The following is a 16,409-nucleotide window of genomic DNA, read 5'->3' on the forward strand; positions in this document are numbered from 1 at the left end:
AAGCATAATTTTGAACAGTATAAAACATAATCTGCATCGTTTTGACACAATATAATATAACGGACGTAATATCTACTTGTACATGGCTTATAATACATTTATTTACATTTTATTTACAAATATTATTTGGTTACATTCCGTAAACCGTTGTTTTTCTTCACCACGATTATGGTAACCAACATAAACACGCCGATCCATCCGGACGCGGACAAAAATCCTTTGTAGACTGTAGGATGCGTTATTGACCAATCCCTGGCGGATAGGGCTCTGAAGGACTCCGTCGACAACGTGATCGGCAAAATCCATCCAACTGATCTCAATATCCAGTGCATGCCTTCGAGCGGCCATATCATCCCACTGAGCATGGCTAGAGGGAAGAAACTTCCCAAGCCCATGAACGTGGCAGACGTATCGGTGTTACAGAACACCGAGACCATAAATCCTTTATATATATATAAAAAAAAAAAAATTATAGTCAAGTCGAGTCGTCGAAAACAGAAAGCGTGGCTAAGCAAGTACGTTTCTTAACTCCGTCCCCAGTAACCGCTTTTGGTGTTCTGCCATTTTATATTAAATTATGGAGGGCAACTGTAACTGTAACTCACCGTAACACATGCCACTGGTCCCCGTCAAGAATAGCAACGACAGAGACCACACTAGACTCCCCACCATAGGATTATCGAAGAACACGAATAACACCAACATCATCAACGCCGTTTGGACGCTCAAAACGATGTACTGGACCACGATGTGAGACAATATCACTTCCGTCACCGTGACGCCTTGGAAACAATAATGATTCGATGAGTATTATTAGATACAAGGGGCGGCGTTCGGATCGCTTAAAATTTAAATATATAATATGATTGTATTTCAAATAAGTTATACCGGCAACGAGACTCCTCTCCAACAATCCTCCCATCTTTTCCATAAGTATCGCTCCCACGGTGAAAACCATCGGGAGATAGAATTCGAACCTGTGAATTGAAATATTGCAATATTAAAAAGGATATTGTACACACCGTCATAAGTTATTGTCAATTAGTGTGCTAGTTGAAAAATGTCGCACAATGCACATGAGTACATTATTGGCTATATTGCTGTATATCATATATCTATTGTAAGAACATGTTGGTCTGTGCGCGTTGCTGTTTAATTAGGTATTTAGTTTTTAATATTATTATGAAAATAAACCAACAGTGATATGATAGCTGGAGCTGTGAAATGTCCGAAACTTGGGTTGTTATTTCCGTAAATTGCGTCTTCCAACTAAACAGTACAACGAAGAAACATATTACTATATTATAATAATTCAATGTATTGCACAATTTTCAATTATTACCTTAATCGGTATATCGGCCAATGCAACGGGCCATTCACAGTCTCTGAATACACTTTCTAAGAACATCACATACCTCGAAAGCATATCCCTTCGTAAAAGGTTACTCACGTACTGATCTGTAACAAAGATGTAGGAGAGAGATTTTTAACGTTACGATAAAAAATATAACGAGTTGCATAAAATAAATTGTTTTTATAATAGTATAATATGTACTTACTGGACATGTCTTGCCATATATTGACGTCACTGATATTTAAGGTCCTTTCGGTTAAATTGTCGGGCATTTTGATTCGTGCACCGAGCGATTCTGAATAACCTTCTTCGAAATATAACACTCCCCAAACCTTATTCTTCTTGACTGCGAATTTCGCATCGTCCAGAGAATCGTACTCTATCTGATTTATCAATTGTGCGTGTAATTATTTGGTTTTTATCGGCATTTTAAATAGTTAATTAATAAGTATAATTTGAATACTAACCAATTTGTAACTTTTATCCTTTAAGTTTTGTAAATATCGACAACTCAGTGGTACACTGAAATTACATCCACTCGACGGATAACTACTGCAACTTGACATACCATTTTTAAGCTCTTCGTTGACCACTCCTAATTTCAATCCTTGGGGATCACGACCAATACAGGTGCAAAATAAATAGCATTGCACAACAGGCAAGATCATTAGGAAACACATAATCCTACATAACATTAACACAAGATGATATTAATGTAAGTTAACTATTTTTGAATTAGGTACTTTTATATGTAACTGTAAATAGTATAACTTATATGATATGCCTAACGTTGCGACTAGTATATTAAGGTAAAAATAATATTGTATGGCATAATGATGTTAAGTGTTCAAAACACAAGAAACATTTTGTTTATGGTTACTACAAAAATTGCAATTATTGAATTACGATTTATATTCTGCTGCGATTGATTCAATATAATTATTAATTATATATTTATATAGGTACCTATTTATATATTTAGTACTTACGGTATATTTCTTTTCATCCAGTAAAAGTTTTTTAATAATTGTGCTAAAATTCTAGATTTTGAACAAATATTATCTGGTTTCAGTGGCGCCAGTGGTTTTTTGTGTGGTACAGGATATGTTTCAATGTTCTAAAAAATAAATATTAATTATTAATGAATATTTAAATTGTATTTATAATAATAGCTATTATTATTATTTTAAATAAAAACTACGAATATAACTAAACATAATAATTTTTACATACACAATTTTCATCTTCTCTGTCCATAATACTACTTCTAGTTTGGCGTTTGCTAAGCTCGAGAAAAGCTTGTTCCAAAGTTGAGCAGTTGTGTTTTAAAAGAAGTTGATTTGGAGATTCTTCTGCTAACAAAGTACCATCTCGCATTAACCCAATCTGTAAGCATAAAATAAAATAAAATATTGATAAAAATATAAAAATCTATAAGCGTGAACAAAAAATACTCTTGAAAAAATAAATATATTATGAAATAAATCATCATAAATGCTTTCCTATATTTTTTTATTATCATAATTCATAATATAATGTACTTGTTTTACTAATTTACTATGAAATATGAATAATGGTTGAGTGGATTAGACAGTTTTTTCACTCAGCATCGCAATCTCTACATAATCAAAGACTGTAAACAAGGTTACCAAATAATTCATCATTTTAATGATATTATTAAAATTGTAGCAAATATTTGTTTGTACTCCTCTGATTTTTTTAAATAGTAGATAGGTACCGAAGAGAATTTCTAATTTCAACCTCCTAAAAGTACCGGCTAGATCTTTTTTTTACCAGAAACCTCCATTGAAGTTAATGATCAGTGCATATTTTCTATTAAAGTTAATGTGTCTTATGTCACAAAAATAAAAATACATATCATTGTAAAATAAATTCATTTATCGATCTTCTCAGAATCTAATATTATCAATCGATATTTATTTTAACCATCCTGGTTTATTTCATAACATATATATTGTGTTCCGTTAAATACTTGTATAAACGTTTACATAATTACATAATTAATGTTTACTAACCGTATGCGCTTGTCTGGCTTCTTCAATATAATGTGTGGTAATCACAACCGTTTTATTTCCATTGGCTGTCATGTCTAGGAGATGTTGCCAAATGCTACACAAATACAATAGGTAATTTATTATTAATATTATTTATTTATACAAAAATTAATGTCTGTCTGTCGGTCTATCTGTCCTCTATACCGATTGTTATTAAATTTGGTTCAGAGATAGATTAGACATCTAGGAAGAAGATAGGCTTATTTTGAAAAGGGAGGGATCCAACCCCGGAAGGTGCTCTAACGGGGATTTTAAATAGTTGATATTGGCTTATAATAATGATAGTGATAATATAAGTTGTAATAATAATTATTATTTATTATCACTGATAGAACAAAAAAACGTCTTTGATATTTTCTTATTTTTATTTAATTATTGTTTTTNAAAAATTAATGTCTGTCTGTCGGTCTATCTGTCCTCTATACCGATTGTTATTAAATTTGGTTCAGAGATAGATTAGACATCTAGGAAGAAGATAGACTTATTTTGAAAAGGGAGGGATCCAACCCCGGAAGGTGCTCAAACGGGGATTTTAAATAGTTGATATTGGCTTATAATAATGATAATGATAATTTTAGTTGTAATAATAATTATTATTTATTATCACTGATAGAACAAAAAAACGTCTTTGATATTTTCTTATTTTTATTTAATTATTGTTTTAAAATTAATTGTTTCCATAGCACATGCATCATGCAGCACAATATTGTTGTAACGATATTACTATTTTAACCATTATATTATAAAATAAAACATTTTATTCATATAGAATTATCATTATTAATTTTTTAATGGGAAAAGAAGTACACGAGATCAGCGAGTATAGAACATAAATGAAAAAAAAAATGGTTATTCTATTGAAAGTATATCTATGTAGATTGTAGGTACTTACCTAGCACTCAGCACGGGATCTACCCCTACGGTAGGTTCGTCTAATATTAGAAGTTGAGGGTCATGAAGCAAGGCAACCGCAAAAGACACTCTTCTTTCTTGACCACCACTAAAAAGTGACAATACTATAGTCTAATGCTGTATATAAAGTATAAGTGCTAATGCTATAAATAATTTTCTATTTAAACACATATTTACATTTTTGTTTTTGGTGGGATTTTAAAAACATGTAACGATATAATAGTCAATCTTAACATTTTAAATTATGATTAATTTGAATACCTAATATTATGATAGCATTATACACAAGCAATATAATATAATATAAGTTTTTGAAATTTACCTTAGTCGACTAACAATATTATTTTCATGAGGTAGTTCTAAAAATTTCAACAGCTCATACGTTCTGGTTTCTATTTGTTTATGACTCATACCAAATAAACGGCCATAATAGGTCATTGTTTCTTTAATACTAAACTCTTGGTACAGAGCGAGTTCCTGGAAAAAAATGTGCAAAACATTTAAGCAAATGTATCTATGTCTAAAATATTTTAACAACAATTACTTGAGGCATGTATCCTATGTTAGACTTCGTCCTAGCTTTGACTTGTATATCTCCAGCATCGAGCTGACACCGCCCAACCATGCAGCTGAGTAATGTAGTTTTTCCACAACCACTGGGACCGAGAAGACCATATCTGAGAACCAAAATAATCCGATCAATTATACAATCAATATGGGTGCACTTTATTTATATATATTTCGTTATAAATATAATTGAGAAGCGTAATTTGTTTATTTATTTTTAGGTACCTATTTGTGTGGTGATGTGAGTCTATTATCCAGTCATAAACAGTTAGGAAGCTTTTACTTTCTCAATTTTAACTATATAGATAATTATATATTTTATTTTTATAATATTTTACTAGATGTTGGTCCATAAACAAGAATGTTATAGTTAACAGTTGTAACAGTTGTATAACAGTTCATGGCATATTGGCATATCATCATTATTGCATACAGCCCTACAGATTATGTGTAACATTAATAGTTTTCTATATAATCTTAATGTTTATCCTAATGGGTTGTAGGTAATATGGTATTTATGTCTAGCAATTCATTATTTAATATTAATATTTACTGTACATAGATATAACTCATTTATTATGTATACAGTACACCCATAGGTAGTAGGTACTATACACATGTGTATAACTCCTACATAGTTAAAGTTAAATTATAAACCTATCCTTATCATACAAATCAAATATCTACCTATAACCTAACCCTATACAAGCCAAACATCAATATTGTCCTACAGCAGATTCTAATATTTCCATCAATCATTATTATATTTAAGAAGACGCTATACCCGCATGTGTTATCTCAGGCGCAACATATTAAATTTTACTTTTAACAGATTACGCTTAGCTCAGTTAGCTTAAAAATTAGAGTAAATTGACCTTTTATTACAATTAAAGGTAAGATTATTAATTTTAAAGAGAGTCATGAGTATTTATAAATTGTGAATTGTTTGTACAACTTAAAATACTCATAACTCTCTTTAAAATTAAAATATAATAAAAAGCCCACGAGAAGCCTTAATAATCTTACCTTTAATTTTAATAAGAGGTAAATTTACTCTAATTTTTAAGCTAAACTATTTTTTTGAGCTAAACGTAATCTGCTGAAAATAAAATTTGATATGTTACGCTCTTGTAAAACGGAGACAACACATGCGGGCAAAACGTCCACTTAATTGTTACACTTAAACATTATTTTTATCAAGCATTATTCAAAATGTTTAATGATTTATTACTCGGGGTTAAATGAGATTGATTAAGATTTTTCCAAAATTGCAATGCCTTTGTATCAATTTTATTAAATACCTACATTTTAGTTTTTATGGTACAGCATATAACGTAACTGATAGTTGTAGAAAGTTTACATAATTATTTAGTAAAGACATCATGATGTACAACATATATATTTTGTATTATGCCATTGCATCAATGACCCTGATGTATGGTTAAATAGTAATCGCCTTTCTCCGGCTATGATATAAGATATAGATATGTTCGACCCAACACATAAAATTGTTGATTAATATAATATTATATAGGTACTTATACATTACGACAGGTAACGAGATTTGTTCCCAAATTAGCTATCACCGTTCTATATTACCTACTAATTATTATTACCAAGAAAGTAAGAGTCAAAGTACTTTTGTTCAATAGCAATAATGCATTTTTTCGATTTTATTCAGAATTTAATATTAAAATAAATGAACATAGTGTGTAAATTGTCATTATTTGTTTTTAATTTCTACTGCTGTAAAATATTAAAATGTAAATCCTAAATATACTATATAGGTACAACGTCAACTATAATATAGATTAATACAGTTATTAGTCCTCGAGAAATTTAGTACATTTATATTTTGAACTTTTGAACTCTATTGAATTTAGTATTAATTTACTCACATAGTTCCTTCGGGAACAGTCATGTTTAGGCCTCTAAGAACGACACTGTGAGGATTGTATCTCTTGTATGCACCTCTGACCATAATGGCTGGTGGATTATCGCTTCCATACTTGTCACTTAGAGCCATTCCTGGTGATTCCATTTTTAAACAATTTTACAATATCAACTCATCACCTGAAATAAAATTAATCCTATAAAGGTTATACATTATAGTAAGCCTTCAAAAAAATATTGATAAATATTAATAATTACGATACAAACAAACATTCGCAATATCACAATATTAATATATAATTTTTGTACTATTATACAGTACCTACACTTTTCAGTAAGCCCCCAAATTGGCGACTTTCCCAACGCCTAATATTTTCGTCTATAGTTAATATCTTATTATATCGTTTATTATTAATTTAAAATTTTCGTCATTTTAATTATTTAATAATTAGTCGAACGAGTAGTAGGGAGGAGTAGAAATTTCATATTTATTTTACACTACTACTCCCCGTTGAGATATTAAATAATCATAATTAACTAACAATGTTTTCGTTATTTTATTGATATGCCTATAAATTGTCACTATCTATGTAGTTCTAATATACTCATCTACAAAAGAGGCTATAAGGCTCTTAATGAGAATTTTTTTTTAAATATTTCAATGCGTATCCATATGTACATTTTTACAACATTCTACTTCATAAATATAATATTCTTGACATTGTCTTAGACACTTCATGCCGAATCATTGAGAAATGATATGAGAATTTCTACAGTTAGTACCTATAGTTGCGCAAACTCCACCGGAGGTGCGCATTATGCACAGGTAATCACTAGGATTAATTCAATTGAAATTTCTTAAGCACATCCAACTATCCAAGGTTGTATATTATCAAAAATAACGCACTCGTAAATTTGTAATATTTGAATTTGATACCTGCTATACGAAATTATTAAAAAGAAATTCGATATCGATTAACATTTTTTATGTTGTACATTTAGGTATAACAGCTACCAGCTAAAGCTATAGTACCTTTATAATATAGAGTGATATGCTTGTATAATAGTTTCATGATTTACATGCAAGTATATTGTTAACTATCAGAATGATCCAGCTTAGTGGAAGAGCTCGTGGACAAAAATGAAAAAAATCTAGAAATAAATTATTCTTAATTTTGTACGGAATTAAATAGGCATTAAAACCATATGATTAAAACCAAACTATGAAATAAAAATAATATTACAGAACTGCAATAAATAATACTCAATTTCAATCAAATTAAAGTTTCAATTAGGTACCAACTCAATATGGAATGTGTTTTAAAAAGTTACACTAACACATTTTACAAATTGAATTTAAAAACATCATTACTCCTATTACATAAAAAAAAAAATGCTACAAAAATACGTTACGAACATTTATACTGTGTTGCCTAAATTTGTATTCACAAATTACATAATATAATTTATATGCCAAAATCTACACTAATCGTAATTAATCTGCATATATTTAAAAATGTATGAATATTTATGTAGGCAACTTAATTAATATACTCAGTCTTCATAGTTTATAAATACATATTCACTGTTTTAAAGATCAATCAGCTTATGACAACAAAATGTTTTGTGTTCGTCCTCTGTTGTAGTGTCCACTAATTAGGTACCTAAATCAATACGATTTAAATATTCACCTATACCACCATTCAGTTGATATTTTATTTATTGTAAGCTAATTGCAGATGATAAAATAAATAGAAATAAAGAAAAATCTGATATTTTATGTACACACACTATATTATATTAAATGCCCAAAGTGGCTATTATTACTAACACCACACACAGTTAGTTTTAATATATGAATAAATAACTGTGTTTACTTATGATTTATTTTTACTTAAACATTTTCAAAACAAATTATAAAATATAGGTACACTAAGTCACTAAACAATAGGATAGGCACATATGACATACCCATGCAAATAGTGTATGAGTACACATAAGATATACCAAAAGTCTTCAAAAAACTGTATACATTCTCAATCTCTGTATTCTATAATGATGCGTTACTATGTAAGCCACACTACCGCTACAGGACCCCTCCAAAGGACTGGACCCTAAATTGCCAGTTGCATTAAATATTTGACACCGTCTTCCCATCCACGTTACGAGTTTGATAGGGACGTATTTTCCCGAGTACCTATATCAAATTTGACATTCGATGCCTAAACGATAATATCCATTCGATATTTTAATTATTATAATATTATGGTAATGATTTATGATTTATTTTTTTAACGGTAGATAGTAGAAACATAAGCAAATATTATAATAATAAAAATAACTAAATGCATAATGTGTAACTGAATGTATGATAAAAGATCATTTAATTTGAATATTATCATTGATTAGTAAATATATTTAATGTGCAGTATATATTTTTAATACAAAAATCATATGAATTAAAAATATTAACTATTGGCCCGGATTCCAATATTTTTTTGTTTCTTAAATCCTTATAAAAAATATTAATTTATACAAAAACTAAAAACGTGATTGAACACGTATCTTAACAATAATATTCATCATTCCAAAAATCTCCTCCGCAGCCAGAATAGATCTATTAAACTAAAAAAATATTTTAAAACTAATTTATGAATGTTTCTAGTTTTGTACCTATAATATACTTCGATTTATTGATTATTACGTTTCACGATTGAACGAGAACAAAACTCGCAGTTTTATGATTTTATCGAACGAAAAATGTATGTGTTAGATAGGTTGTCGATTTTTACACTGATATTTGTAATATTTATGCATGTCACATGTACAATACGTGTATGACGTCACAAAGCATTGTATACATATTTTGTTAATCGAACTCGAAGTCAGTTCGAATATAAAAAATATTATTATTATTATTGTTATTTCGTTTTGTATTTCACATAAGTATTATCTATAATATATTTTCGTTCTGTATTGGAGTTCTTTAAATACGTTTCGAGGACTTAAACGAAAGGAATCTAAATCCATTGCTATATAAAATTCTATTTTATTGTTTAATGTTTTCACCTTCTTCGAGTTGACAAATTAATTGTCAATTGACAATGATAAACTTTATACCGTACACGAATCTTTAATATGTTTTCAATTATAGTGTTTCCATTTAATTTGCACACACGATGCAACCCAATACCCATCGATATTTAATTTACATTCGGAACGAATAATTTAATACAAGTTGAACTATTTAATAGAACCTTTCATAAAGTACCTACCATCATACACGGACGACTTCACGAAACCGCGCAGTAGAACTTAGAAGTTTGAATATTTCATTCTTAGTCCACTTGCTTCATATTATAGTGGATGAATCAAAATACAAGTACATACCAAAATAACTACTCTTATATTATACTTAAATAAGACTTGTAATATTTTTATAGATTGGTTTTAATACCTACTATAGATCATTTTTTTTGTTTAGTATCATTACATTTGTCGTGTATCATTATAATTCCAACAACAATTTGTTCGTCTAAAATATAGTAAGTACTTCAGAAAAATATTTTTATATTATATTTATTATTATAATATAAGCACAAATCGTTATTGAATAATAATAATAATATTGCACATACATATTTTATTAGTTTCGATATTACATCAAACGCGTCGATGAATGTCAATGCACTGTTGGACTAAAACCACGAAAAATTGTATAGGTATATACATAAGATTATATAGGTACAGAAATAAAATAAAATGAGACATAACTGAAGGAAAAAACTAGTATTTTATAGGTATCTTGTTTTAATATTATGAGTATGTATACACACACGCGATGGTATTTTTTATATTATTATTATATATCCTGGTATACGGAATGATTTCTGAGTGAAAGTGGTCAGCGCGTAAGAAACCAGTTGGGTGCTCATAACAACCACGTCTGTTACATAATTGTGTACAAAATATCCAGAGAGCAAGTGACCTAATATTAACAAACCCGATCGGGTTATTGAACACAAGGCGGTTCCGACTTTTGATGAGAATTTCCGGTATCCGACTATGATTTTAATACACGATATTATTTAATTGTTATTATAGTACATATACATATAATTAAACATTTTAAACGCTGTTACAGCACTATTATGTATAATTATATCACATTCGAGTTTTATTCGACGCTTGTTTGTAGAAAAATATCGCGTATTTTAATCATTAAAGTTAAACGCAGTCCTTTTGCAGAATTTATGCAAACGATGGAAATATGTAAGAATACTCGATCGATTTGAAAAACGCTCAAGATTTATTTTATTTAATCTACCGACGCGACGTTTCTGTTTTATGATATTTTGACAATGCTTTTTTGTTACCTATACTATACATGAGATGAATGTGAACAAAGTGTTTTCATTATGAGTTGATAGACGACAGTAATCGTTCAACATATGGGTATTCGCTTAAGTTTTGGAGGACTCGACGATTTAGAAAATGTGTGTGAGATCCAAGTGTGGTTGGAACCGAAGTATAATTACGTCTAGTTAATATTACAAGCATAATATAAATTATATATACAGTACGTCAGTACCTATAAAGTCCTATTGTGTACAAATACTCACCATTTATGATTTTATACGATTATCATTATTGTTTTATACTTTTATGTTTTAAGATAAATCGTCTGTTGATTTATTAAAATACATTTTTTGTGCTAATTAAACTGGTTAAATAAATATTCAATTACTATAAAACTACAAAAAACATTTTTTATAAAATATTTATAGACTTTACAAATACCAAAAACGAATTCAATTTATTCAAAGTAAAAACAATAAAAAGAACATTATATTTACTTGACTAAAAGAAGACGTCAAAATTATTGTAAAACTTTTTATAAACAGTACAATATTAAATTACCATCATCGATATTAATTATTTTAACATGAAAAACAGCCTACACTATATATATAATTAGACTACAATTTCGACATCTTAAAATAAGTTATTTAAAATCATTACTTACGTACCATTAAAGAGTGAAACAAGTAAGAAAGATCGTTCGGATAACACGTGTGTCTTACAAGACTAGAATACGTATACTGTGGTACATGTGACGGGATAACCAATTGTTGATGGTAGGTATAGCTCGGAATAATGACGTAACCCTTTTACCACGTCCTCCTTAAGATAGTTCTGTTATAAACACGAGGAAGGGAGGTAGTAGGAAATATCGCTCGTCTTAATACAGGACATTGCAGGAGACGACAACATAATATGAATATAACGATGCATGGCTGGTTAACCAAGTCCGCGGACTTAAGCTCATTTATGTTTCAGATAAGTCTTAAATCGAAGAAACGAAATAATAATACCGATCAATAATATTATTTTATTCAATGTTGTAACATACTTACATACAAATAGTATATACATACGTAACCTCAAGTGAATATTTTGATTTATATCATACAAATATCAATTGTTTTTAATGTAAGTAAAAAAGAAATCAATTTATAGATACATATTACATGTGAGTGCAAAACTGTACTTGTATGAGCGAAATGTGGGGGAGGGTTTGGTTGTCTTTATAAATTAACCCTTAGTTTAGAATAATAAATTAAAGATTTTAATTCACTATTTTACTAAAGGAACAAATATCTGTAAATTAAATCATATTTTCTTTATGACACAATCAAAATAGGTATAATATCTCAACATTATTAGCGTGCATGTATATTATTAAAAAATTATAATATCTGCAATCATTCAACGGGTTCAAGTATAAAATGTATCAATTATTTTTTGATTATTATTTATAGTTAGTTATAAACTTATAGTTAGTATATAACATATTTCACATTACTTACCATTTTTACGTATTAACGAATAATCTTTACCATCACTTATCAGCGCTTTTCAAATGATCATCAGGTCCCGAATTCTAATACAAATCTGAGGATTTAAAAAAATAATAGACTTATGTTTTGGAGCATATTAAATATAACCAGCTAATATGTAACAATAGGCAATATTCTACAATACTATACTATACGTCATGTCAATAATCGTTTAGAGTTATGTAATCCGATAAATACCATTATGATACAGTAATAGTAATTACATTTTTATCATTTATGTATAAATGTGATAAATACATTGACTCATAAATAATAATAATAATAAAAGAAAACACTGAGATATACACAGATGGGTCACTACAGCAGTATTGCGACTGGCGAGCGTCTTTAAATTTAAAAGCGCCCGACAAGCGATAGTATAATCACGCATTGCATTTGAAAATCAATACAACATAGTTGTTATATTACCCAAAAATGGTCAAAATGTTGAAAGAAGTCACTGATACTCGCGACATGATTTTCTTTGCCGATTTTTTGTCGTGTTTCTCGAGAACTACTGCTAAGAACTTCGAAAATTAAAATTTAAAATGTAAAACTTCATGTTTGCGATCTCGGTATATGACCGATACCTACAACTGTATATTTACTTAACCTTAATGCATTATAATCAGCAACTTCCGATTGATTGTCACCAGTTTCTAGGCGGTTTATATTGTTATAACTTTCGACGGTTCTTAAACATTTTTCTTTTAACATAGTTATATCATACGCAACTAACTATACACAATGCACATGAAACACAACACTGTGAGTATTATGACCACTAGGACCTACGACCTACCTACTAAAACACTGCACAAACAACTATACACACAGCAAAGCTACAGAGGTTTTAGGATAACTAGTTTTAAACTCCTAGTCGAAAGATAACAAAATATAATCAACGAAACATAATAACATGTGCCTATTAAAATTAATAACCATACGAGAATCAATTAAATATTTATAATATGGTACACACAGGCGCACAGTGAGTCAGGGCATACAGTTATACACGTATAATGCCCATATCATAGTTTATAACTGCACAAAACATAATATATAAATTAGAATGCACATATAAAAGGTTGACGATGTTCATAATGTATAATATAATATATTATATTAAATACGTGCAAAACATAGGTAGGTACTTAATAATAATATTATAAAATAGATGATATAATACTTTTTTATGGTACTTTTTTATTAGATAAATACAATATATACTGCTTAGCATAATTATAAGTATAATATGTGAAGAGGGAATACATAAATAACGTGAACAAGAAGTCACCCACTAGCGAATCTTTGCCCGAAAGTGATATTATACTTAAAAGTGTTTTTATATTATTAAAACTTAAAAACAACTGCATATGATTTATATATATTAATAATATATTATAAAAGTCACAAAACAGGAGAGAGGAAGTTTCCCAACTGCTTACGTGTGTCGAAATATTATATGACACAGATGATGTTCATCCATAACATCGTACAACTCGTACAAGATTAACTCTATGGGTTCAAAGTTTCAAATATTCTGAAATGTTTGATTTTGGCGAATAAGCATAACATATTTTACGGGCTAAGTAAAAAGTATAAACATGTTAATAGACAAAAGTTTCAAATATCTATACCTGTATTTCTTTGTAATTTGCTGAGCATTTTAAACGTGTCCTCTTGGCTCTTAAAATAATCTGTGTCGAATCTCCAATCTATACTGAACCGTAAAGAGCTCTTGGAGGCTTGTAGAATTCCTACCCAAAACCTATACAACAATGATGTATTAAAAACAAAAAAATATCGTGTTATTGTGAAACCTACACATGCACACACACCAGCACATATCTAGGTAAATAAATGACTACTAATCTAAAAAACGATCACATAGGTCATTTAATGCATGTACGACGTCCCTATATATAATATAAAAATAATTATATATACATAATTATTATTTATATATAATTGTAATTCTCAACAACTCTACAAGCATAGCTTAGAGGTGGGGTAGATCATATTTATTGTAACTTTGTTTAAAATTGTATGGTAAATGCTTTTCAAAAAAAAAAAAATATATATATAGGATATATAGGATTTTTTCGACTGTACGTCCAATAACTGTCGTATTACTTATGATTCTTAAGAAATTGGGTAGAGAACCCTATAACCTTGGGTAGAGTTAAATATTTTTGTATCGCATAAATATGTGTAAAAATTTTAGGCCGTTCTAAGACACTCAGCTGTCCTTGAAACAAACAGAACTATTTAAATGCATTGGACTATTGGAGACGGAGACTGGAGTATATGAATAGACACTTTTAGAAAGTTTATCCTTGAGATTTATGAGACAGGCACCTACCCAAAATAATCGTTAATAAACTTCCTATATTAAAAATATTAAGGAACGAATTGGTGTATCGCGCATGGTCATAATAAATAATAATATATAATACGCAACGTTAAGGTTACAATTCGTATTGTTGTTTACGATTACAATTGATACGTTTATGGATAAACAAACAACTGAAGACAAATTGACGTATACCCACAGCTAGTGTACCTAAACCTCAATCCAATATTTTTATGAACTCTAAATAGTACCTATGGGCTATGATATACATACCATTCATTTGATGAAGATATCAGATGTTGGGCGTTAGTGAATCTATATTTATCAATGCCTAAGCAAAAGTTACTGACCACAGTCAACAAAACAATAACCAGATAGGTAATTAAATAGGTACATGACTTGATGTTGGTAGATGGTATGATGATGAAAACAAAAAAATTCAAAAATACCTGCAGTACAACTTTTTTGAAATGGACTTTCATTTTATTAATAAAACTAGATTTTAAAATTAACTTAAACTATAAAGAACTAATAAGTTAAAAGTACCCTCAAGACCACAAATAATATTTTTAAACTATAAAAAAATAACCGAAATCGGTATTCTTCGTTTAAATACCTATCTAATTTTGTCCAAATTTGAACTTAAAATGTCTATTAATAAAATTGTGTTCATCTATATTTTTGATTATTTGCTCATTGTATGAACACTACGAACTACAATTATCTAAGGTAGGTACCTTCAATGTTAATATTACAAAAAAACGAAAATTTAAAAAATAATAACAATCGATGAGTATATAAAACACAATTATATTATATTATTTTATTTGATTGGTTAATACTTAATAGTAAGCCATAGAAATATGCAGTGGCGCGGTAAATTGAGTTTCATGGTTCCTAGATGCCACGGTGGAAATTTTTTTGGGGTTGGGATGGTTGGATACATTATGATAACCAATAGAAAAAATAGAAAACTATTTACAGCCATATAATAATTATACTATATTAAGGGGATAAAGAGTGAATAGGTACTGAAACATATTATGCTGTGCATCTTGGTTTATAAAGGTTCACCACACCACTGGAAATATGACAGTACTGATAATTATTTAAAATAACGGTAATACCAAATAATGATCGAATTTTCTTCTTCGGTCATTCATTCATTCGTATTGTTTTTTGAATAGTCACGTTAAAAAATAGATTGAAATTTTAAGTTGTTCATCTCGGCTGTGCGCTTAACTAAACTGATCTTACTTAGTCACACGACTGTGTACCGAATACATTAAATAAATGTATAATGAGAAGAAACAATTTGAAAAAGGTAATGTTATTATTGTTATTATTATTAT

General features: G+C 29.0%; 2 protein-coding genes across 9 annotated transcripts; both read right to left on the bottom strand.

Annotated features, from left to right (window-relative positions):
• Positions 1-32: 32 nt before the first annotated feature.
• LOC111040084 (ABC transporter G family member 23-like) lies at positions 33-13,558 on the bottom strand. Of its 7 annotated transcripts, XM_022323814.1 has the most exons (17): positions 13,296-13,558; positions 13,131-13,228; positions 12,672-12,756; positions 6,807-6,981; positions 4,886-5,018; positions 4,664-4,818; positions 4,322-4,429; positions 3,391-3,484; positions 2,588-2,740; positions 2,344-2,471; positions 1,822-2,038; positions 1,560-1,737; positions 1,343-1,458; positions 1,199-1,269; positions 889-977; positions 606-782; positions 123-442 (listed from the first exon to the last, which is right to left on the bottom strand). In XM_022323814.1, exons 4-17 carry the CDS (start codon positions 6,947-6,949, stop codon positions 123-125), a joined length of 2,082 nt encoding a protein of 693 aa, XP_022179506.1. In that variant the 5' UTR covers positions 6,950-6,981; positions 12,672-12,756; positions 13,131-13,228; positions 13,296-13,558. The 7 variants fall into 7 exon arrangements, with proteins under 7 accessions (XP_022179513.1, XP_022179506.1, XP_022179509.1 ...); XM_022323817.1 differs by lacking the exon at positions 13,131-13,228 and having other exon boundaries at positions 13,315-13,558; XM_022323818.1 differs by lacking the exons at positions 13,131-13,228; positions 13,296-13,558 and having other exon boundaries at positions 12,672-12,866.
• Positions 13,559-13,902: 344 nt separating this feature from the next.
• LOC111040086 lies at positions 13,903-16,330 on the bottom strand. 2 transcript variants are annotated; one of them, XM_022323824.1, is made up of 3 exons: positions 16,185-16,330; positions 14,342-14,472; positions 13,903-14,244 (listed from the first exon to the last, which is right to left on the bottom strand). In XM_022323824.1, exons 1-3 carry the CDS (start codon positions 16,214-16,216, stop codon positions 14,228-14,230), a joined length of 180 nt encoding a protein of 59 aa, XP_022179516.1. In that variant the 5' UTR covers positions 16,217-16,330; the 3' UTR covers positions 13,903-14,227. The 2 variants fall into 2 exon arrangements, with proteins under 2 accessions (XP_022179516.1, XP_022179515.1); XM_022323823.1 differs by lacking the exon at positions 16,185-16,330 and adding an exon at positions 15,331-15,608.
• Positions 16,331-16,409: the final 79 nt, after the last annotated feature.

This window comes from Myzus persicae, unplaced genomic scaffold (genome assembly GCF_001856785.1).
Source record: "Myzus persicae strain clone G006 unplaced genomic scaffold, MPER_G0061.0, whole genome shotgun sequence".
In the NCBI taxonomy this organism is placed as follows: Eukaryota; Metazoa; Arthropoda; class Insecta; order Hemiptera; family Aphididae; genus Myzus; species Myzus persicae.

What these genes read in the sequence shown, in the direction of transcription:
- LOC111040084 (XM_022323821.1), bottom strand. Translation starts at nt 6,949, where the DNA reads ATGGAATCACCAGGAATGGCTCTAAGTGACAAGTATGGAAGCGATAAT. An exon ending in ACATAGGATACATGCCTCAA is followed by an intron (nt 4,819 to 4,885) that starts GTAATTGTTGTT and finishes ATTTTTTTCCAG; the next exon opens with GAACTCGCTCTGTACCAAGA. An exon ending in GACCAGTGGCATGTGTTACG is followed by an intron (nt 443 to 605) that starts GTGAGTTACAGT and finishes ATATATATAAAG; the next exon opens with GATTTATGGTCTCGGTGTTC.
- LOC111040086 (XM_022323823.1), bottom strand. Translation starts at nt 15,539, where the DNA reads ATGAAAGTCCATTTCAAAAAAGTTGTACTGCAGGTATTTTTGAATTTT. An exon ending in ATATCTTCATCAAATGAATG is followed by an intron (nt 14,473 to 15,330) that starts GTATGTATATCA and finishes ATTGTTGTATAG; the next exon opens with GTTTTGGGTAGGAATTCTAC.